At 57.0% G+C, this 14,517-nt stretch overlaps 1 protein-coding gene across 1 annotated transcript in view; it reads left to right on the top strand.

The window, feature by feature from the left end:
• DNAH10 (dynein, axonemal, heavy chain 10) overlaps positions 1 to 14,517 on the top strand; it is a 65,258-nt gene that overhangs the window by 15,498 nt on the left and 35,243 nt on the right. The window contains exons 16-33 of the mRNA XM_005886314.2: positions 92 to 256; positions 733 to 940; positions 1,244 to 1,400; positions 3,366 to 3,842; positions 4,189 to 4,347; positions 5,414 to 5,530; positions 5,612 to 5,714; positions 6,142 to 6,320; positions 6,684 to 6,895; positions 7,377 to 7,530; positions 7,858 to 8,091; positions 8,289 to 8,411; positions 9,094 to 9,327; positions 10,230 to 10,453; positions 11,520 to 11,789; positions 11,923 to 12,106; positions 12,596 to 12,730; positions 13,376 to 13,528. Of these exons, the coding sequence (XP_005886376.1) occupies positions 92 to 256; positions 733 to 940; positions 1,244 to 1,400; positions 3,366 to 3,842; positions 4,189 to 4,347; positions 5,414 to 5,530; positions 5,612 to 5,714; positions 6,142 to 6,320; positions 6,684 to 6,895; positions 7,377 to 7,530; positions 7,858 to 8,091; positions 8,289 to 8,411; positions 9,094 to 9,327; positions 10,230 to 10,453; positions 11,520 to 11,789; positions 11,923 to 12,106; positions 12,596 to 12,730; positions 13,376 to 13,528 (3,488 nt within the window). The remainder of the gene's footprint in view (positions 1 to 91; positions 257 to 732; positions 941 to 1,243; positions 1,401 to 3,365; positions 3,843 to 4,188; positions 4,348 to 5,413; positions 5,531 to 5,611; positions 5,715 to 6,141; positions 6,321 to 6,683; positions 6,896 to 7,376; positions 7,531 to 7,857; positions 8,092 to 8,288; positions 8,412 to 9,093; positions 9,328 to 10,229; positions 10,454 to 11,519; positions 11,790 to 11,922; positions 12,107 to 12,595; positions 12,731 to 13,375; positions 13,529 to 14,517) is intronic.

Here is a 14,517-nt window from a genome sequence, read left to right as displayed (position 1 = left end):
AGCCACGCCTCCCCTCCCATCCGACCTCCTCCCCGCTGGCAGCCTCTAGCCTGTTCTCACTCCTGTGCGTTGTCTCTCTCTTCCTCCAAAGGCATTGCTGACTACATAACGCGGTGCAAGCAGGCCATCGGGAAGTTCGAGTCCCTCGTCCACCAGATTCATAAGAACGCGGACGACATTGCCTCCAGGCTCACGCTGATCGAGTCCATCAACCTCTTCAAGTACCCGGCACCCAAGACCGAGGAGGACCTCCCAGGTGGGCCCGCTGCTTGTTCCCTTGATGGTGGTAGGGATGCAAGCACCGTCCTGGTCGTGACTATGAGCCCACGTGTGCGCACACGTGCGTGCGCTTGCACACGCACGCACACATGCACACGCATTTATTCCATGAATGGAATAAAACCATTCTAGCAATCTCACCCACGTACCTGAAAGGATCATGGGTAATTCTTATGGGCTCACATGTACTTGCTCAACAGGCCGCCCTAGAAAAGCAGGCTCACCCACAGGCGTGACAGCGCCTGCTGCGCGCCGACGTCGCGTGGACGTGCCATGCCGCCACTTAGTGTGGCGTAGGGTCTGGCCCACCTGACGTCCGGTGTTGACTTGCTTTCTGCTTTGGGTCAAGGTTAAGGCTGCTTTTGTCGTTTCCAAGAGAGACAGCTGCTGGGTGGATGGCTCTCTGAGACCCATCCCCCCGGGGTCCGTGAGGAACTGACTGGCTCCCCACAGGCGTGAAGGAGTTCTTCGAGCACATTGACCGGGAGCGGACCAAGGACGTGGACTACATGGTCCGGTGGTACCTCGCCATCGGGCCCCTGCTGACCAAGGTCGAGGGCCTGGTCATCCACACCAACACGGGCAAGGCGCCCAAGCTGGCCACCTACTACGAGTACTGGGAGAAGCGGGTCTACGAGGTCCTGACCAAGCTCATCCTCAAGTGAGCCCTCCCGCTGCCTGTGCTGAAGACGGGGGGATGGGGATCACTTGCATCTGGGAACAGCGAAGGGGGCGGGCTGCAGGTACTGAGTGAAACCCCGCTGTGACTCGTAACGTGTAACATGTAGGCCAGGAAAACCGGCGATATCACCCAACTCAGCCCAGCTGTCCCTGTCGCCCGAGAAGGCGCCCTTTCCTACAGCCTTTCCCTGTGATTTCTGTGCTCGAGTCACTTTGAGTGTTGGATGTATTGTGCTCTGGCGAGTTCTGAGTCTTTTTTTTATTTTTTATTAACCCCTCTTAGGAATTTGCAGGCCTTCAACTCCTTAATCCTGGGCAACGTCCCTTTGTTCCAAACGGAGACCATCTTGACGGCTCCGGAGATCATCCTTCACCCCAATGCCAACGAGATCGACAAAATGTGCGTCCACTGCGCCCGAAACTGCGTGGAGGTCACCAGGGTGAGTGGGGCGCGGTGTCTCGGGTGGGCCCGCCTGCCGCGGTGAGTCCCGAGGGGGCGAGCACTCAGGCCCCACCCTGGTCTTTGTCCAGACCCTTCTGGTCTCTTCCTGGCCCCCCCCCTTGTGGACTCTAGAGTGTGGAGCATCCGGAAGGCTCGATCTGAGCCCCCTTTTCTTCTCTCCTTCCTCTGCTCTCTGCACAATCGTGACCAGTTCTGTGGTTTTAATACAACCCCCCTCGCCACCCCGCAAGTGAACACGCATGACTAAGTAACAGTATGGCTTATCCGCACGTCTCTGGGCTCCAGGAGTCCTGTCGTTACTGGAAGCGAAGTGAGCCAGAGTGCGACTAGGACTTTGTGGCCTCCTCCCGAAGGAAATGGCAGCACAGCCACCGCCTGAGTGTGGGAGGCTCAGCCCCGGGCCACGGGGAGGGAGCTCGGCACAGGGGCCACCGGAGCGCTCAGCGCCGGCGTCAGCATGTTAGTGGCAGCAGCTTGGTGGTTGCTCCCCCGCACGGCGCTCTGTGGGACGCACCCTGGTTTGCTGTGAGGGACCATCCTTCATCAAGAGAAGCAGGAGGACCCGGGCGTGTGGCTCAGTGGTTAAGCGTCCACCATGAACCGAGAGGTCACCGGTTCGATTCCCCATCAGGGCACATGCCTGGGTGGCGAGTTCAAACCCCCAGTAGGGGGTGTGCAGGAGGCAGCTGATCAATGTTTCTCTCTCATTGCTTTTCTCTTTCTATCCCTCTCCCTTCCTCTTCCTCTTCCTCTAAAATCAATAAAAACATATAAAATAAATCAATAAATAGAGTGTGAGGGAACCTTGATGATGAAGCAGAGACACTTCAGATGAACAGAGTTGGCCCTGGCCGGTGTGGCTCAGGGGATGGAGTGTCAGCCTGCAGACTGAAGGGTCCCAGGTTCGATCCGGTCAAGGCCATGTCCCTCAGTTGTAGGCTTGCTTCCCTGGCTGTGGTCCTGGGCGCGTGTAGGAGGCAGCTCATTGATGTGTCTCTCTCACATCAATGTTTCTTTCTCTCTCTCTCTCCCCCTTTTTCCCACTCTCTCTAAAAATCAATGGAAAAATAGTCTCAGGTGAGAATTAACAAAAGCAAGCCAACAAATGAACAGATTTTTTCTGGGACACTAGGGGGTCGGTTTACCTGACTTTGTGTTTCTTTACTTGTCAATAAGAAAACTAATGTTTTATTCATCCTTCCTATAGAAAGTGGATGGCCATTGTTATTTAAAAAGTTAGCTTTTTTGCACAACAAGCCACTGCCAGTCGAACATGATAGCTGTTTATTTAGCTCTGGCTTCTTCATGCAGGCTGGGTTGGGCTGAGTTCTCTTTCTCTCTGGCCTGTCCTCACTCACACGCTGCTGATTGGCTGGAACCCCTGGCTCTCCATTGGGTGGCTTATCACCATCTAGTGCAGTGGTTCTCAACCTTCCTAATGCCACGACCCTTTAATACAGTTCCTCATGTTGTGGTGACCCCCAATTTCATTGTTACAAAGTGAACATAATGAAAGCATAGTGGTTAATCACAAAAACAATATGTAATTATATATGTGTTTTCCAATGGTCTTAGGCGACCCCTGAGAAAGGGCTCTTCGACCCCCAAAGGGGCCGCTACCCACAGGTTGAGAACCGCTGATCTAGTGCAATAGCTCAGTCTCGTTCAAGAGCTCAGGAGTGGGAGCTGCCCAGCTACTGGAGTGCTTGCTGGGAACGTGCATAGCCCTCCAGCCCTCTTGGTGGTCAAGTCGCAGGCTGGTCCGGGTGGGAAGGTGGTGGGAGGAACCAAGAATGGTGGTCCTTTTGGCAACTGAGCACAATTTATTAAGGATAAAGTGATTTTCATTGCGAGCAAGAATTACTACTGTTGACTAATAGATGCGCAGGCAGCACAATTGATCCTGAAGTACCACCTCTCCCCCTTATTCTTATTTTGCCAGAACTTTGTTCGCTGGATGAATGGCAGCTGCATAGAATGCCCCCCGCAGAAGGGGGAGGAGGAGGAAGTCGTGACCATCACCTTCTACAACGACATCTCCCTGAACCCCCAGATCATCGAGCAGGCCCTCATGATCCCCCAGAATGTCCACAGGATTCTGGTCAACCTCACAAAGTACCTGCAGAAGTGGAAGAAGTACCGGCCCCTCTGGAAGCTGGACAAAGCCATCGTGATGGAGAAGTTCGCCGCCAAGAAGCCCCCATGTGTGTCCTACGACGAGAAGCTACAGTTCTACACCAAGATCTCCCAGGAGGTGATGCGCCAGCCCTTGGTCAAGGAGGAGCACTGCGTGCGGCTGCAGCTGGGGCCGCTGGCGCACACGGTGCAGGAGAGCGCCAAGGCCTGGGTGATGTCGCTCGGGAAGCTGCTCAACGAGTCGGCCCGGGAGGAGCTGCACAGCCTCCACGAGGAGATGGAGGTAGAGCGCGGGTCACCACGCGCCTCCATGACAGTCAGGCTCGTTGGCACCGTTTCCCCTGTGTGTTTAGTGTCCTGCAAACTTGCTTTTCTTTTTTTGTTCATCTTCACCTGAGGATATTTTTTCCATTGATTTTTAGAGAGAGTGGAAGGGAGGCAGGGAAGGGGGGGGGAGAGAAACATCGATGTGAGAGAGAGACATCGATCGGTTGCCTCCCACGTGCAGGGAGCAAGCCTCCATCCGAGTTACGTGCCCTTGAGCGGCATCGAACCCGGCACCCTTTAGTCCTCGGGCCGACGCTCTACCCACTGAGCCAGAGCGGCGAGGGCCGCACTTTCTCTTCCAGAGCCTGGCCAAGAACCTGAAGAAGAGCCCCGGGACCCTGGAGGATCTCAAGTTTGTCCTCGCGACGATTGCGGAAGTGAGGAGCAAGTCCCTGGTCATGGAGCTGAGGTACAGGGACGTCCAGGAGCGGTACCGCACCATGGCGATGTACAACCTGCACGTGAGCGAGACCCCGGGCGACCTCTGAGGCCTCTTCAGAGACTCCCGTCCAAGAACCTGAAGAAGAGCCCCGGGACCCTGGAGGATCTCAAGTTTGTCCTCGCGACGATTGCGGAAGTGAGGAGCAAGTCCCTGGTCATGGAGCTGAGGTACAGGGACGTCCAGGAGCGGTACCGCACCATGGCGATGTACAACCTGCACGTGAGCGAGACCCCGGGCGACCTCTGAGGCCTCTTCAGAGACTCCTCCCGTCTGTGCTGCCGTAGATTTGTGTGTGACTTGACGTGGCAACATTTAAATGGAAGGCCATCCCCGCAGTTACTCAGTTCAGAGCCTGTTTCTTGGTCTCGCATGGCTCCAATGACGTCAGCATTTACTTGCTTGACGGCTTTGCATGCCTTCCCGGAGCAGTAGCAAAATTTACATCAGAGAGATGCGCACTAGGCAAAATTTACATTTTATAATTACAATAGAAAGTCTCCGTTTTGCCTTTTGCTTACTTCACTCTGTCAAGTGACATGTTTGAACCCTGTGTCCTACAACCTTGGGTGGTCTCTCCCACTGTCCTGCCGCCCTTGGTCTCAGCCAGTCACGCGTGTCCTCGTCTCCTGTGATTTCTGACCACGTTCTGGACATTGTGCTGTCCGACGGATCGCAGAGAGCGCTGGAGGCCGCATGCCAGGGTCTCAGGGGGCGTGGTCTCAGGGGGCGTGTTTTCGCTCTGACAGCACAACTGGATGCATTAGCGAGCCAGGGCCACCGCGTTTTAATCGGAGATTATATTGATCTGAAGCTGGTTTTCAGTTTACGAAGCTCTTATCTCTCTAAGTTATCTGTCTCTCCTTCTATGTCAACTATTTATTTTTAAAAATTACCCTGAATTTATTTTAATTACAAAAATATAATTTTTAATAGAAGTATAACTTCTATTCAACCAGCTGTGTTGTTGGTTCAAGTCACTTAAAGTCCCGGGTAGTAGCTCTGACCACACATTTCCCTTCCAAATGCTGACCATTTATTGCTTGTTCTGTGTTTTATTTTAATTCTTCTTCTTCTTATTCTATCAGCCCTCCAATGCGGAGAAAGAGCTGGTTGACAAGATCGAGAGCATGTGGCAGGACCTGTTCACCGACTCGGTGAACGCGGAGCACGCTCTTGGCGGCATCAAGAGAACCTTCACGGAGGTACCGTGGCGTTGGCGCTTCCCGAGGCCAGAGCGTGCGGGCCTCCGCGGGGCCGAGTGACTGCCGCCCTGCTGTTTTCAGATCACTCGAAGCGAGATAATGAACTTCAGGCAGCAGATGGAGGACTTTGCGAAACGGTTTTATTCCGAAGGCCCTGGCTCGGTGGGTGAAGATCTTGATATCGGTAAGGGTAGTCTCGTTGGTCTTCCCAGGTACGTGAGTTGAGGTCGCTTTACTTGGCAGCGTTCGGGGGAGACGTGGCTGTTAGCCGTGCCCGTACCCTGGGTTCCCCCGGGGAATCTGGGAAAACCACTGATGCCTGGGGCCCAGTCCTAACTGCCTGACCCACTGTTCTGGGCGGCCGGCTGGGACCCCGAGAGGAGGGAGCATGCCAAGCAGACAGATTTCCAATTGGCGGGACTTGCCGGTGAAAGTGGCCCCTGGCGTTAGTTAGAATCAAGGCGGGATGGAGTCTGGTGGTTTCAAATGGGTCTTCCCTGGTGGCGCGTGGTGCGGCGATGGTGTGCGTGCCCTGTGCGTGACCGCTCCTGTGCGTGACCGCTCCTGTGCGTGACCGCTCCCCCCCCCCCCCCCGTTGTCTCCCTCACCAGGCATGGACCTCTTAGGAAGCTTTGAGAGGGAGCTGGTGAGGCATGAAAGGAACCGCCAGGAGCTGGCCAACGCGGAGAAGCTCTTCGACCTCCCGATCACCATGTACCCAGAGCTGCTGAAGGTGCAGAAGGAGATGACTGGGCTGCGGATGATCTACGAGCTCTACGAGGAGCTGAAAGTGAGCGCCCCCGACGCGCCCCGAGGGGAGCGCACAGTGGCCACCACCCTGCTGGGCCTGGGCCGGTGTCATAGACGCTCTCGCTCGGCTCTCGGGCAGACACACGAGGAGACTGCTGACGGGGTTCCCTTTGGGGTGATGAGAAAGTTCTGGAACTAGATAGTGGGGATGCTTGCACAGCATGTGCATGTTCTTGATGTCACTGACTTGCTCAGTTACAAATGGCTAAAATGGCCTGGCCAGGGTGGCTCAGTGGCTGAGTTTTGACCCACGCACCAAGAGGTCACGGTTGGATTCCAGGTCAGGTCACGCTGCCTTCGTGTTTCCAGGGGGGTCGCTGATGGCCGTTCCGTCCATTCCCAGGTGGCGAAGGAAGAGTGGTCCCAGACGCTCTGGATCAACCTGAACGTGCAGTTCCTGCAGGAGGGCATTGAGGGCTTCCTGCGCTCCCTGCGCAAGTTCCCGCGGATGGTCCGCAACCTGGCCGTGGCCTTCCACCTGGAAGCGAAAATGAAGGCCTTCAAGGACTCGATCCCCCTGCTGCTGGACCTGAAGCACGAGGCGCTCCGGGACAGGTTTGTTCGGGCCTCTGGCGGCCTCTGGGAACGCAGACAGGGTTGTCTCTGCTGAGATGTGATGGCCAAGAGCAAGGGCTCAGCGACGCCGGCAGACAGAGGCGAGTCGTATTTCTGTAACGTTGTTTTCATGTGAACTTTCTATAAGGTGATCGGCCACGAGGTTTCTCCCGTTTCAAACAGAAAGCCACCCTGTCGGGTGTAGCGTCATTTGCACTCTCTTCACCCAAAGGTTTTTTGTTTTTTTTTTTAAATAGCCAGGGGGCGAGGTCAGCACCATGCAGAGAAACACGTGACCCGCATAAATAACTCATTTTCTGGCTGCCCATGGGGCTTTGGAGAGCAGTCCCAGCGACGTCCTCGTGTTTCAGAATCCCGTCCCCAGCAGCGCGCACCGGGGACCGTCCTGGGACCTCAGGGAGGAAGGAAACCCAGCACCACGGTCGGTCGGCCAGCAGAGCGTGCTGTCCGTGCATTCCAGGCACTGGAAAGAGCTCATGGAAAAGACGGGCGTGTATTTCGAAATGACCGAGACCTTCACCTTGGAGAACATGTTTGCCATGGAGCTTGACAAGCACGCGGACGTGCTCAACGAGATCGTCACGGCAGCCATCAAGGAGATCGCCATCGAGAAGGTAGGGCTGCTTCCAGGGGGCCCCGTCGGGGAGGGAGGAGTCGCCGCCACACAGCGAGAGCACACGCTGGTCCCGCCGCGCTCGCGTCTCGGGGAGCTGCTTGCGCCAGAACTAGAGCGTCGGCCACGTGGGAACGTGCTCACCTGCATGGAGTCCTCTCCAGAGATGCCGGCATCTCCATGACACGCCTCTGCTTACTCTGAAACTGTCCCAGACCCCGGGCTGAGGGGGGACCCCGGGCAGGCCGGGGAGCTGCGGTGGGTTGGGTCCTGTTGTTTGCTTTCCGCTTCCGGGCCGAGCCGCCCCCGCCCCCCGTGCTCCCGGCAGGCCGTGAAGGAGATCCTGGACACGTGGGAGAACATGAAGTTCTCCGTGGTCAAGTACTTCAAGGGCACCCAGGAGCGCGGCTACATCTTGGGGTCCGTGGACGAGATCATCCAGTGCCTCGACGACAACACGTTCAACCTGCAGAGCATCTCGGGCAGTCGCTTCGTGGGGCCCTTCCTGCAGACGGTGCACAAGTGGGAGAAGACGCTCTCGCTGATCGGCGAGGTCATCGAGGTGAGGCCGCAGGAGGGCGGGGAGCCAGCGGGGAGCGGGCCCCACCGCTGAGGGTGGGGTGCAGCTGGATGCTTCCTTTGCTGGTTAAATGTTCTCATGGACATGGCATTCACAGCCCCCCCGGGGGGGGGGGGGGGGGGTGTGCCCCAGGACCTGGCTGCGGGGCGCCCGGGCCACGGTCACGTTGTGCCCTGTAGATCTGGATGCTGGTGCAGAGGAAGTGGATGTACCTGGAGAGCATCTTCATCGGAGGAGACATCCGCTCGCAGCTGCCGGAGGAGGCGAAGAAGTTCGACAACATCGACAAAGTGTTTAAAAGGGCAAGTGGCCGAAGGGGCTCGAGGCGCCCGCGCACTTCCACGTGGCGTCCTGACTGCTCACAGCTTCTGAACTCTTTCTGTCGTTGTGTGTGACCTTCATCTGCCCTGTGACAACTCCTGTTTGAGCTGTAGCTGCTGGCAGATGGCTCTTCCTAGAATTTATTTACTTTTATTATAAAAGTAACTCTTGCTTTAAAAAAAACAGCTGGAAAATGTAGAACAGATGTATCTTCCACAGTTCTTCCCATAGTCCCATCCCCTGAACATGGCCGCTTTTATGTCATGTTAAAAAAAGTCTTCTTCTCTGTAGATAGGTTTAAGAAGCAATTACAGATGACACTTTGTGTAATTTTATGCCATAATTTAGGACATATCATACGGAGAAATGTGTTTCATACCACGAAACCGAGGAAGTGTTTTAATGCCTTTACCCATGAGCGTGGCTTGACATTCTCTGATTATTGTCTAGCGACTGGACCTTTTGTGGGCACCAGGTTCTTGGGGTTCGTCGGTAACTCGCAGGCCATGCCAATGCTTCCCCACATTCAGGATGAATACCTGGCAGGAGGTTGTCGAAGGGAAACTGCCTGTGACAACTGGCCTCCCCAGAGACTGGTTCCTGGGGTGCGTTGAGCCCGGGCGCAGGCAAGTGCCTGACCTCTGTCCTCTTGACCTGGTGCAGATCATGGGCGAGACCTTGAAAGACCCCGTGATCAAGCGATGCTGCGAGGCCCCGAACCGCCTCTCCGACCTGCAGCACATCAGCGAGGGCCTGGAGAAGTGCCAGAAGAGCCTGAACGATTACCTGGACTCCAAGCGCAACGCCTTCCCCCGGTTCTTCTTCATCTCCGACGACGAGCTGCTCAGCATCCTGGGCAGCAGCGACCCGCTCTGCGTCCAGGAGCACATGATCAAGGTCGGCCAGGCTCCGGGGGCTGGGGGGCGGGGCCTGCGTGGGCTCTGCCCTGCGGTTTGTTTTCCCCGAGTTCTCTTCACACTGTAGTTCCGCCCAGAGGTTTAAGATGAAACGCTGCTGGTTGTATATGTTGGGCCCTAAAAAGCTCATTTTCCCGGGGACTGGGTGGTTCCGATGAATGGCAGCGACGGTAGCCAGCGAACACAGGGGTGATGTGCCGGCCTCTCGCACGGGGTCTGTGTGGTCTTCCGGCCTCATCTTGTCAGGGCCGTTGCTGTGCTCGTTCGGCTGAGGGAGGAGAAGCAGCTGCCCCCGTGACCCAGTCAGGTCTCATTCCTCAGCCCTCGGGCGGTTCAGCCCCTGGCTCTTCCCTCTCCTGTGTTCAGCTCGCACATGTGTCCGCATATCTCTCCACACCAGCGCCTACTCCAGAATCTCAGATGTGGGGAGGGAGTCTGTCTCCTCTTTCTTTCTTTGTTTTCTTACTCCTCAGCTGAGAATATGTTCCCACTGATTTTTCAGAGAGAGTGGAAGGAGGGAGAAGGGGGAGAGAGAGAGAGGGAGAGAAAATCGATGTGAGAGACACAGCGATTGGTTGCCTCCCACATATGCCCTGATCTGGGCTGGGGATCAAGCCTGCGACCGAGGTATACGCCTTTGACTGGGAATCAAACCTGTGCCCTCCAGTCTGAGGGCTCTAGCCACGGAGCAGCTGGCTAGGGCTCTTTCTTTTACCGCAGACCTTTGCACAGTGCAGGACCAACGGAAGGACCCGTGTATGTGTATTTGTCCTGTGAACGGACGTTTGGGCGAAGGGTCATGCGTTTCGTGTGCCCCTCCAGGCTGCTCTTCGGCTGCAGAGCTCGGCGCCGGTGTCACGGGGCGTCTCCGTTGTGTTGCAGATGTATGACAACATAGCGGCGCTGCGGTTCCAGGACGGGGACAGCGGAGAGAAGCTGGTGTCCGCCATGATCTCCGCAGAAGGGGAGGTCATGGAGTTCCGCAAGACCGTGCGGGCCGAGGGCCGCGTGGAGGACTGGATGACCGCCGTTTTGAACGAGATGCGCAGAACCAACCGGCTGATCACCAAAGAGGCTATTTTTAGATACTGTGAGGACAGGAGCAGGTAAGGCCCCGCGGTGAACACATGTTCCTTCATCACATTGAGAGTCACGATGGAGTCACCTGAAGGGCTTGGGGCAGATTGACTGACGTTGCAAAATTCCCGACCACAGGACAGTTAGCTCCTGGGAGCGGATAGGAGGTGCCTCGTGCATTATGGCTCTATCCGTTCAGCTGTTACTCTGTGGGCCCTGGCTCTGGGCTCAGCACTGTTCGAGACGACATTCGAAAGCTGACCTAGCCCTGGCTGGTTAGGGCCTACGCACTGAAGGGTCCCAGGTTGGATTCCGGTCAAGGGCACATGCCCAGGTTGCAGGCTCTGTCCCCAGTCAGGGGCGTGCAGGAGGCAGCTGATTAATGATTCTCACCGATATCTCTCTCTCTCTCCCTCTCCCTTCCTCTCTGAAATCAATAAAAATATATATTTTTTAAAAAAGCTGACCTAGACAGGCATCACCCCCTTCCGGAGCAGTGACTGGGAAGTCTTTCACGCTCCCAGTTGCAGGAATTTTAAGCCTGTGTTGGTTTCATCTGCATCATCACTGCCCTCCACCAGGGCGGCGCTGTGTCCTGGTGCGTGGCTGGTGGACAAGAAGGGGATGCAGCCTGATTAATTGAGAAATGTCCACGCCACCCATTTCTGCACCCAAAGTCCCCCACCCCCCACCTTGGCATGCATGTGTTGGCCTGGCATTTTCCCGTCTTTTTATTTATTTATTTATTTATTTCTATTTATTTATTTTTCTTTTTAAAAAATGTATTTCTATTTCAGAGAGGAAGGGAGAGGGAGAAAGAGATAGAAACATCAATGATGAGAGAGAATCATGGATCGACTGCCTCCTGCACGCCCCTCACTGGGGATGAAGCCCACAACCCGGGCATGTGCCCTGAGTGGGAATTGAACCGTGACCTCCTGGTTCATGAGCCACGCCGGCCGGGCTTCCTGTCTTGCCAGGCGAGCTTTGCCACCGTGCACTTGCCTGAATCTTTCCCTTTGAGAGAGAAAGTCCTCAGGGACTGTGCTGGGCACCCGGCAGGCCACGGTCTGAGCGAGGCGTGCTCTCCCTCAGGGTGGACTGGATGCTGCTGTACCAGGGCATGGTGGTGCTGGCCGCCTGCCAGGTGTGGTGGACCTGGGAGGTGGAGGACGTCTTCCACCAGGTGCAGGCGGGCGAGAAGCACGCCATGAAGAGCTTCGGCCGGAAGATGCACCGGCAGATCGACGAGCTGGTCACGCGCATCACCCTGCAGCTGGGCAAGAATGACCGCAAGAAGTACAACACGGAGCTCATCATTGACGTGCACGCCCGGGACATCGTGGACTCTTTCATCCGGGGCAGGTAGGCCTCCGGCGTCTCCCACATGGCCTTTCCTCCTCGGCCCTCTCACCGTCTCTCCTGCCCCCTTGGTGTCCGCCTTTCCTCCGCCACCTCCGCCTCCCTCTCTGCTCACCCGCTCCGTCTTGCCTCCCAGCATCCTCGATGCCCAGGAGTTCGAGTGGGAAAGTCAGCTGCGCTTTTACTGGGACCGAGAGCCGGACGAGCTGAACATCCGCCAGTGCACGGGCACCTTCGGCTACGGCTACGAGTACATGGGGCTCAACGGGCGGCTGGTCATCACGCCCCTCACCGACCGCATTTACCTGACGCTGACGCAGGTGACCGGCTGCCGGCGGGCGGGCTCCTGTGGTTGTCATTGCGTGTGGGCCTGTGTTTTTCCTACGCGTGGCCGTGGTGATTGTGAGCGAGTCCTGGGCTGCGCAGCGTCTTCCCTAGGATTCATGTCCGCCGGAGCCTCAGAATGCGGCCTTACTTAGAAATAGGGTCCGTGCGGATTCAGTGCTAAAGGGCTGGGAGGAGAACCTCCTGGGTTAGGGCCCAACCCAGTGCCTGGTGTCCTGGTGAGACACAGGGAGGGCACGGCGAGGCGGGAGGAGGATGTGGAGGTGGAGGCAGAGGCAGGGACTGACTGACGCAGCCACGGTCAGGGGTGCTCGGAGCCAGCGGAGCAGAGACAGATCCTTCCTCGCATCTGCGGGAGCGAGGACCTGCCACCCCCTGCGTCTCGGACTGCGGTGCTGGACGGGGACACGATGTGTTTCCTCGCACGAGTCAGACAGCACGTGTCTGCATTTGGCTTCTAACAGGCGCTGTCCATGTATCTGGGCGGGGCCCCTGCTGGCCCCGCAGGGACTGGCAAAACCGAGACCACCAAGGACCTGGCCAAAGCCCTGGGCTTGCTCTGTGTTGTAACCAACTGCGGCGAAGGCATGGACTACAAAGTAAGGCCGTGGCGCCCCTTCCGGTGCCATCTCGTTGGACAGAGAGGGAGGGTGGGCACCGCGGGAAGGCGCTCAGCCCACGCACTGCCATCCCATGGCGTGGGGACAGCGGGGGGGCGCGGGAGAAAACCTTGTGCTACCGCGGCCTCGGGACCGGCAGGCTCCGCTTTGTCAGCAGCAGGTGGAGCAGTGTCTTGGACTTCAGTGCCCAGCAGAGGCAGGTAGATGCTGACTGCAGCTGGCAGGCAGCAGAGCAGGGTGGGGACTGTGGCCCGCTGAGCACAGCTCAGTCTAAGGGGCCACCGTCCAGCTCTGGTTCCTTGTAGCCACTTGGAGAAGTGGACCCAGTGCTGCTAGATTTTCCAGTGTTTGAAGAACACTCCAGAAACCTGGAGTTTCCCATCCAGTTCCTAATTTGTCAAGTCCTGGGAGTGGGGGCTGGCCGCGAGGGGCCTCGGAAGTCTTGCCAGAAAGATCCATGAGGGGGGCGGCCAGCTGGCTGCTTCCCTGTTTCTCTGGGGAGTGTCCGCGGTAATGGAGAAGCGGTGCCCATTGTGTGCCACCCGCCACGTTGAAGATGAACACCCCTTGTCCTGACCTTGTCCTGACCTTGCCCTGACCTTGTCCTGACCTTGTCCGCTCCAGGCCGTCGGGAAGATCTTCTCCGGCCTCGCTCAGTGTGGGGCCTGGGGCTGCTTCGACGAGTTTAACCGGATCGACGCTTCTGTGCTGTCCGTCATCTCGTCTCAGATCCAGACGATCCGGAACGCCCTGATGCACCAGCTCACCACGTTCCAGGTGAGCAGCGGGCCGCCGGCCGCACTCCCGGGCGGACCCTGCGGGGCCACCTGTGATCATGTCAGACCAGGCTTCCCCTGACCAGCGTCCTGGGCTTTGTTTTCTAAACGGAGAGGGTTGGGTTTCCCCAAACAGGACTAAGGAATGCTCTAGGCCAGTGATGGCGAACCTATGACACGCGTGTCAGAGGTGACACGCGAACTCATTTTTTGGGTTGATTTTTCTTTGTTAAATGGCATTTAAATGTATAAAATAAATATCAAAAATATAAGTCTTTGTTTTACTATGGTTGCAAAGATCAAAAAATTTCTATATGTGACACGGCACCAGAGTTAAGTTAGGGTTTTTCAAAATGCTGACATGCCGAGCTCAAAAGGTTCGCCATCACTGCTCTAGGAGCTGCACGTGTAACTGGTTGTAGCAAGCAGAGCGGCGCTCTCAGCCCGTGATGCCGTCTCACGGGGAGGCCGTGTCCTCGGGCCCTTCCGCGTCCCAGAGCAATGGCTGACAGGTGACCGTTCCGTCCGAAGGCCCTCAGCAGGCATGGCCCGTGGACGGGAAACGCGGCCTCCCTACCCGCTGACGCTGGGGCGTGACAGCCAGCAGCATCCCTAAGGTTGTTGCCAAGGGAAAAGGCAAATGAAAAGCCGTTCTGGGAACCCGCTGGCCTCTCTGGGACGGCGGGCACTTGCAGACGCGGATCTGAGCCGAGGTTCTGGGCAGGTCTCCCATCAGCCTGGCCGCTCCGTGGGAGAGACCCTTCCCCTGCCGCCACTCGGGTTCCAGCCGCTGCGCATTCAGAGCGGCCTGTCTGTCGTCTCCAGAGGGTGGCCTGGCAGTCACGTGGGGTGTTGGGGCACGGGGGGGTGTCCGTGCAGACACCTGTTTTGGGGAGCATCAGCTGTCCACCCACTGGGCTCCCTCTTGTCACTGCGGCTGCCTGTGCCCCATAAAAACGCACGGTCTGTCTGTTGTCCGCCTGGTGGGCC

The sequence above is a fragment of the Myotis brandtii genome, unplaced genomic scaffold (assembly GCF_000412655.1).
Source record: "Myotis brandtii unplaced genomic scaffold, ASM41265v1 scaffold97, whole genome shotgun sequence".
In the NCBI taxonomy this organism is placed as follows: Eukaryota; Metazoa; Chordata; class Mammalia; order Chiroptera; family Vespertilionidae; genus Myotis; species Myotis brandtii.
This window is presented reverse-complemented; position numbering and strand designations above follow the sequence as displayed.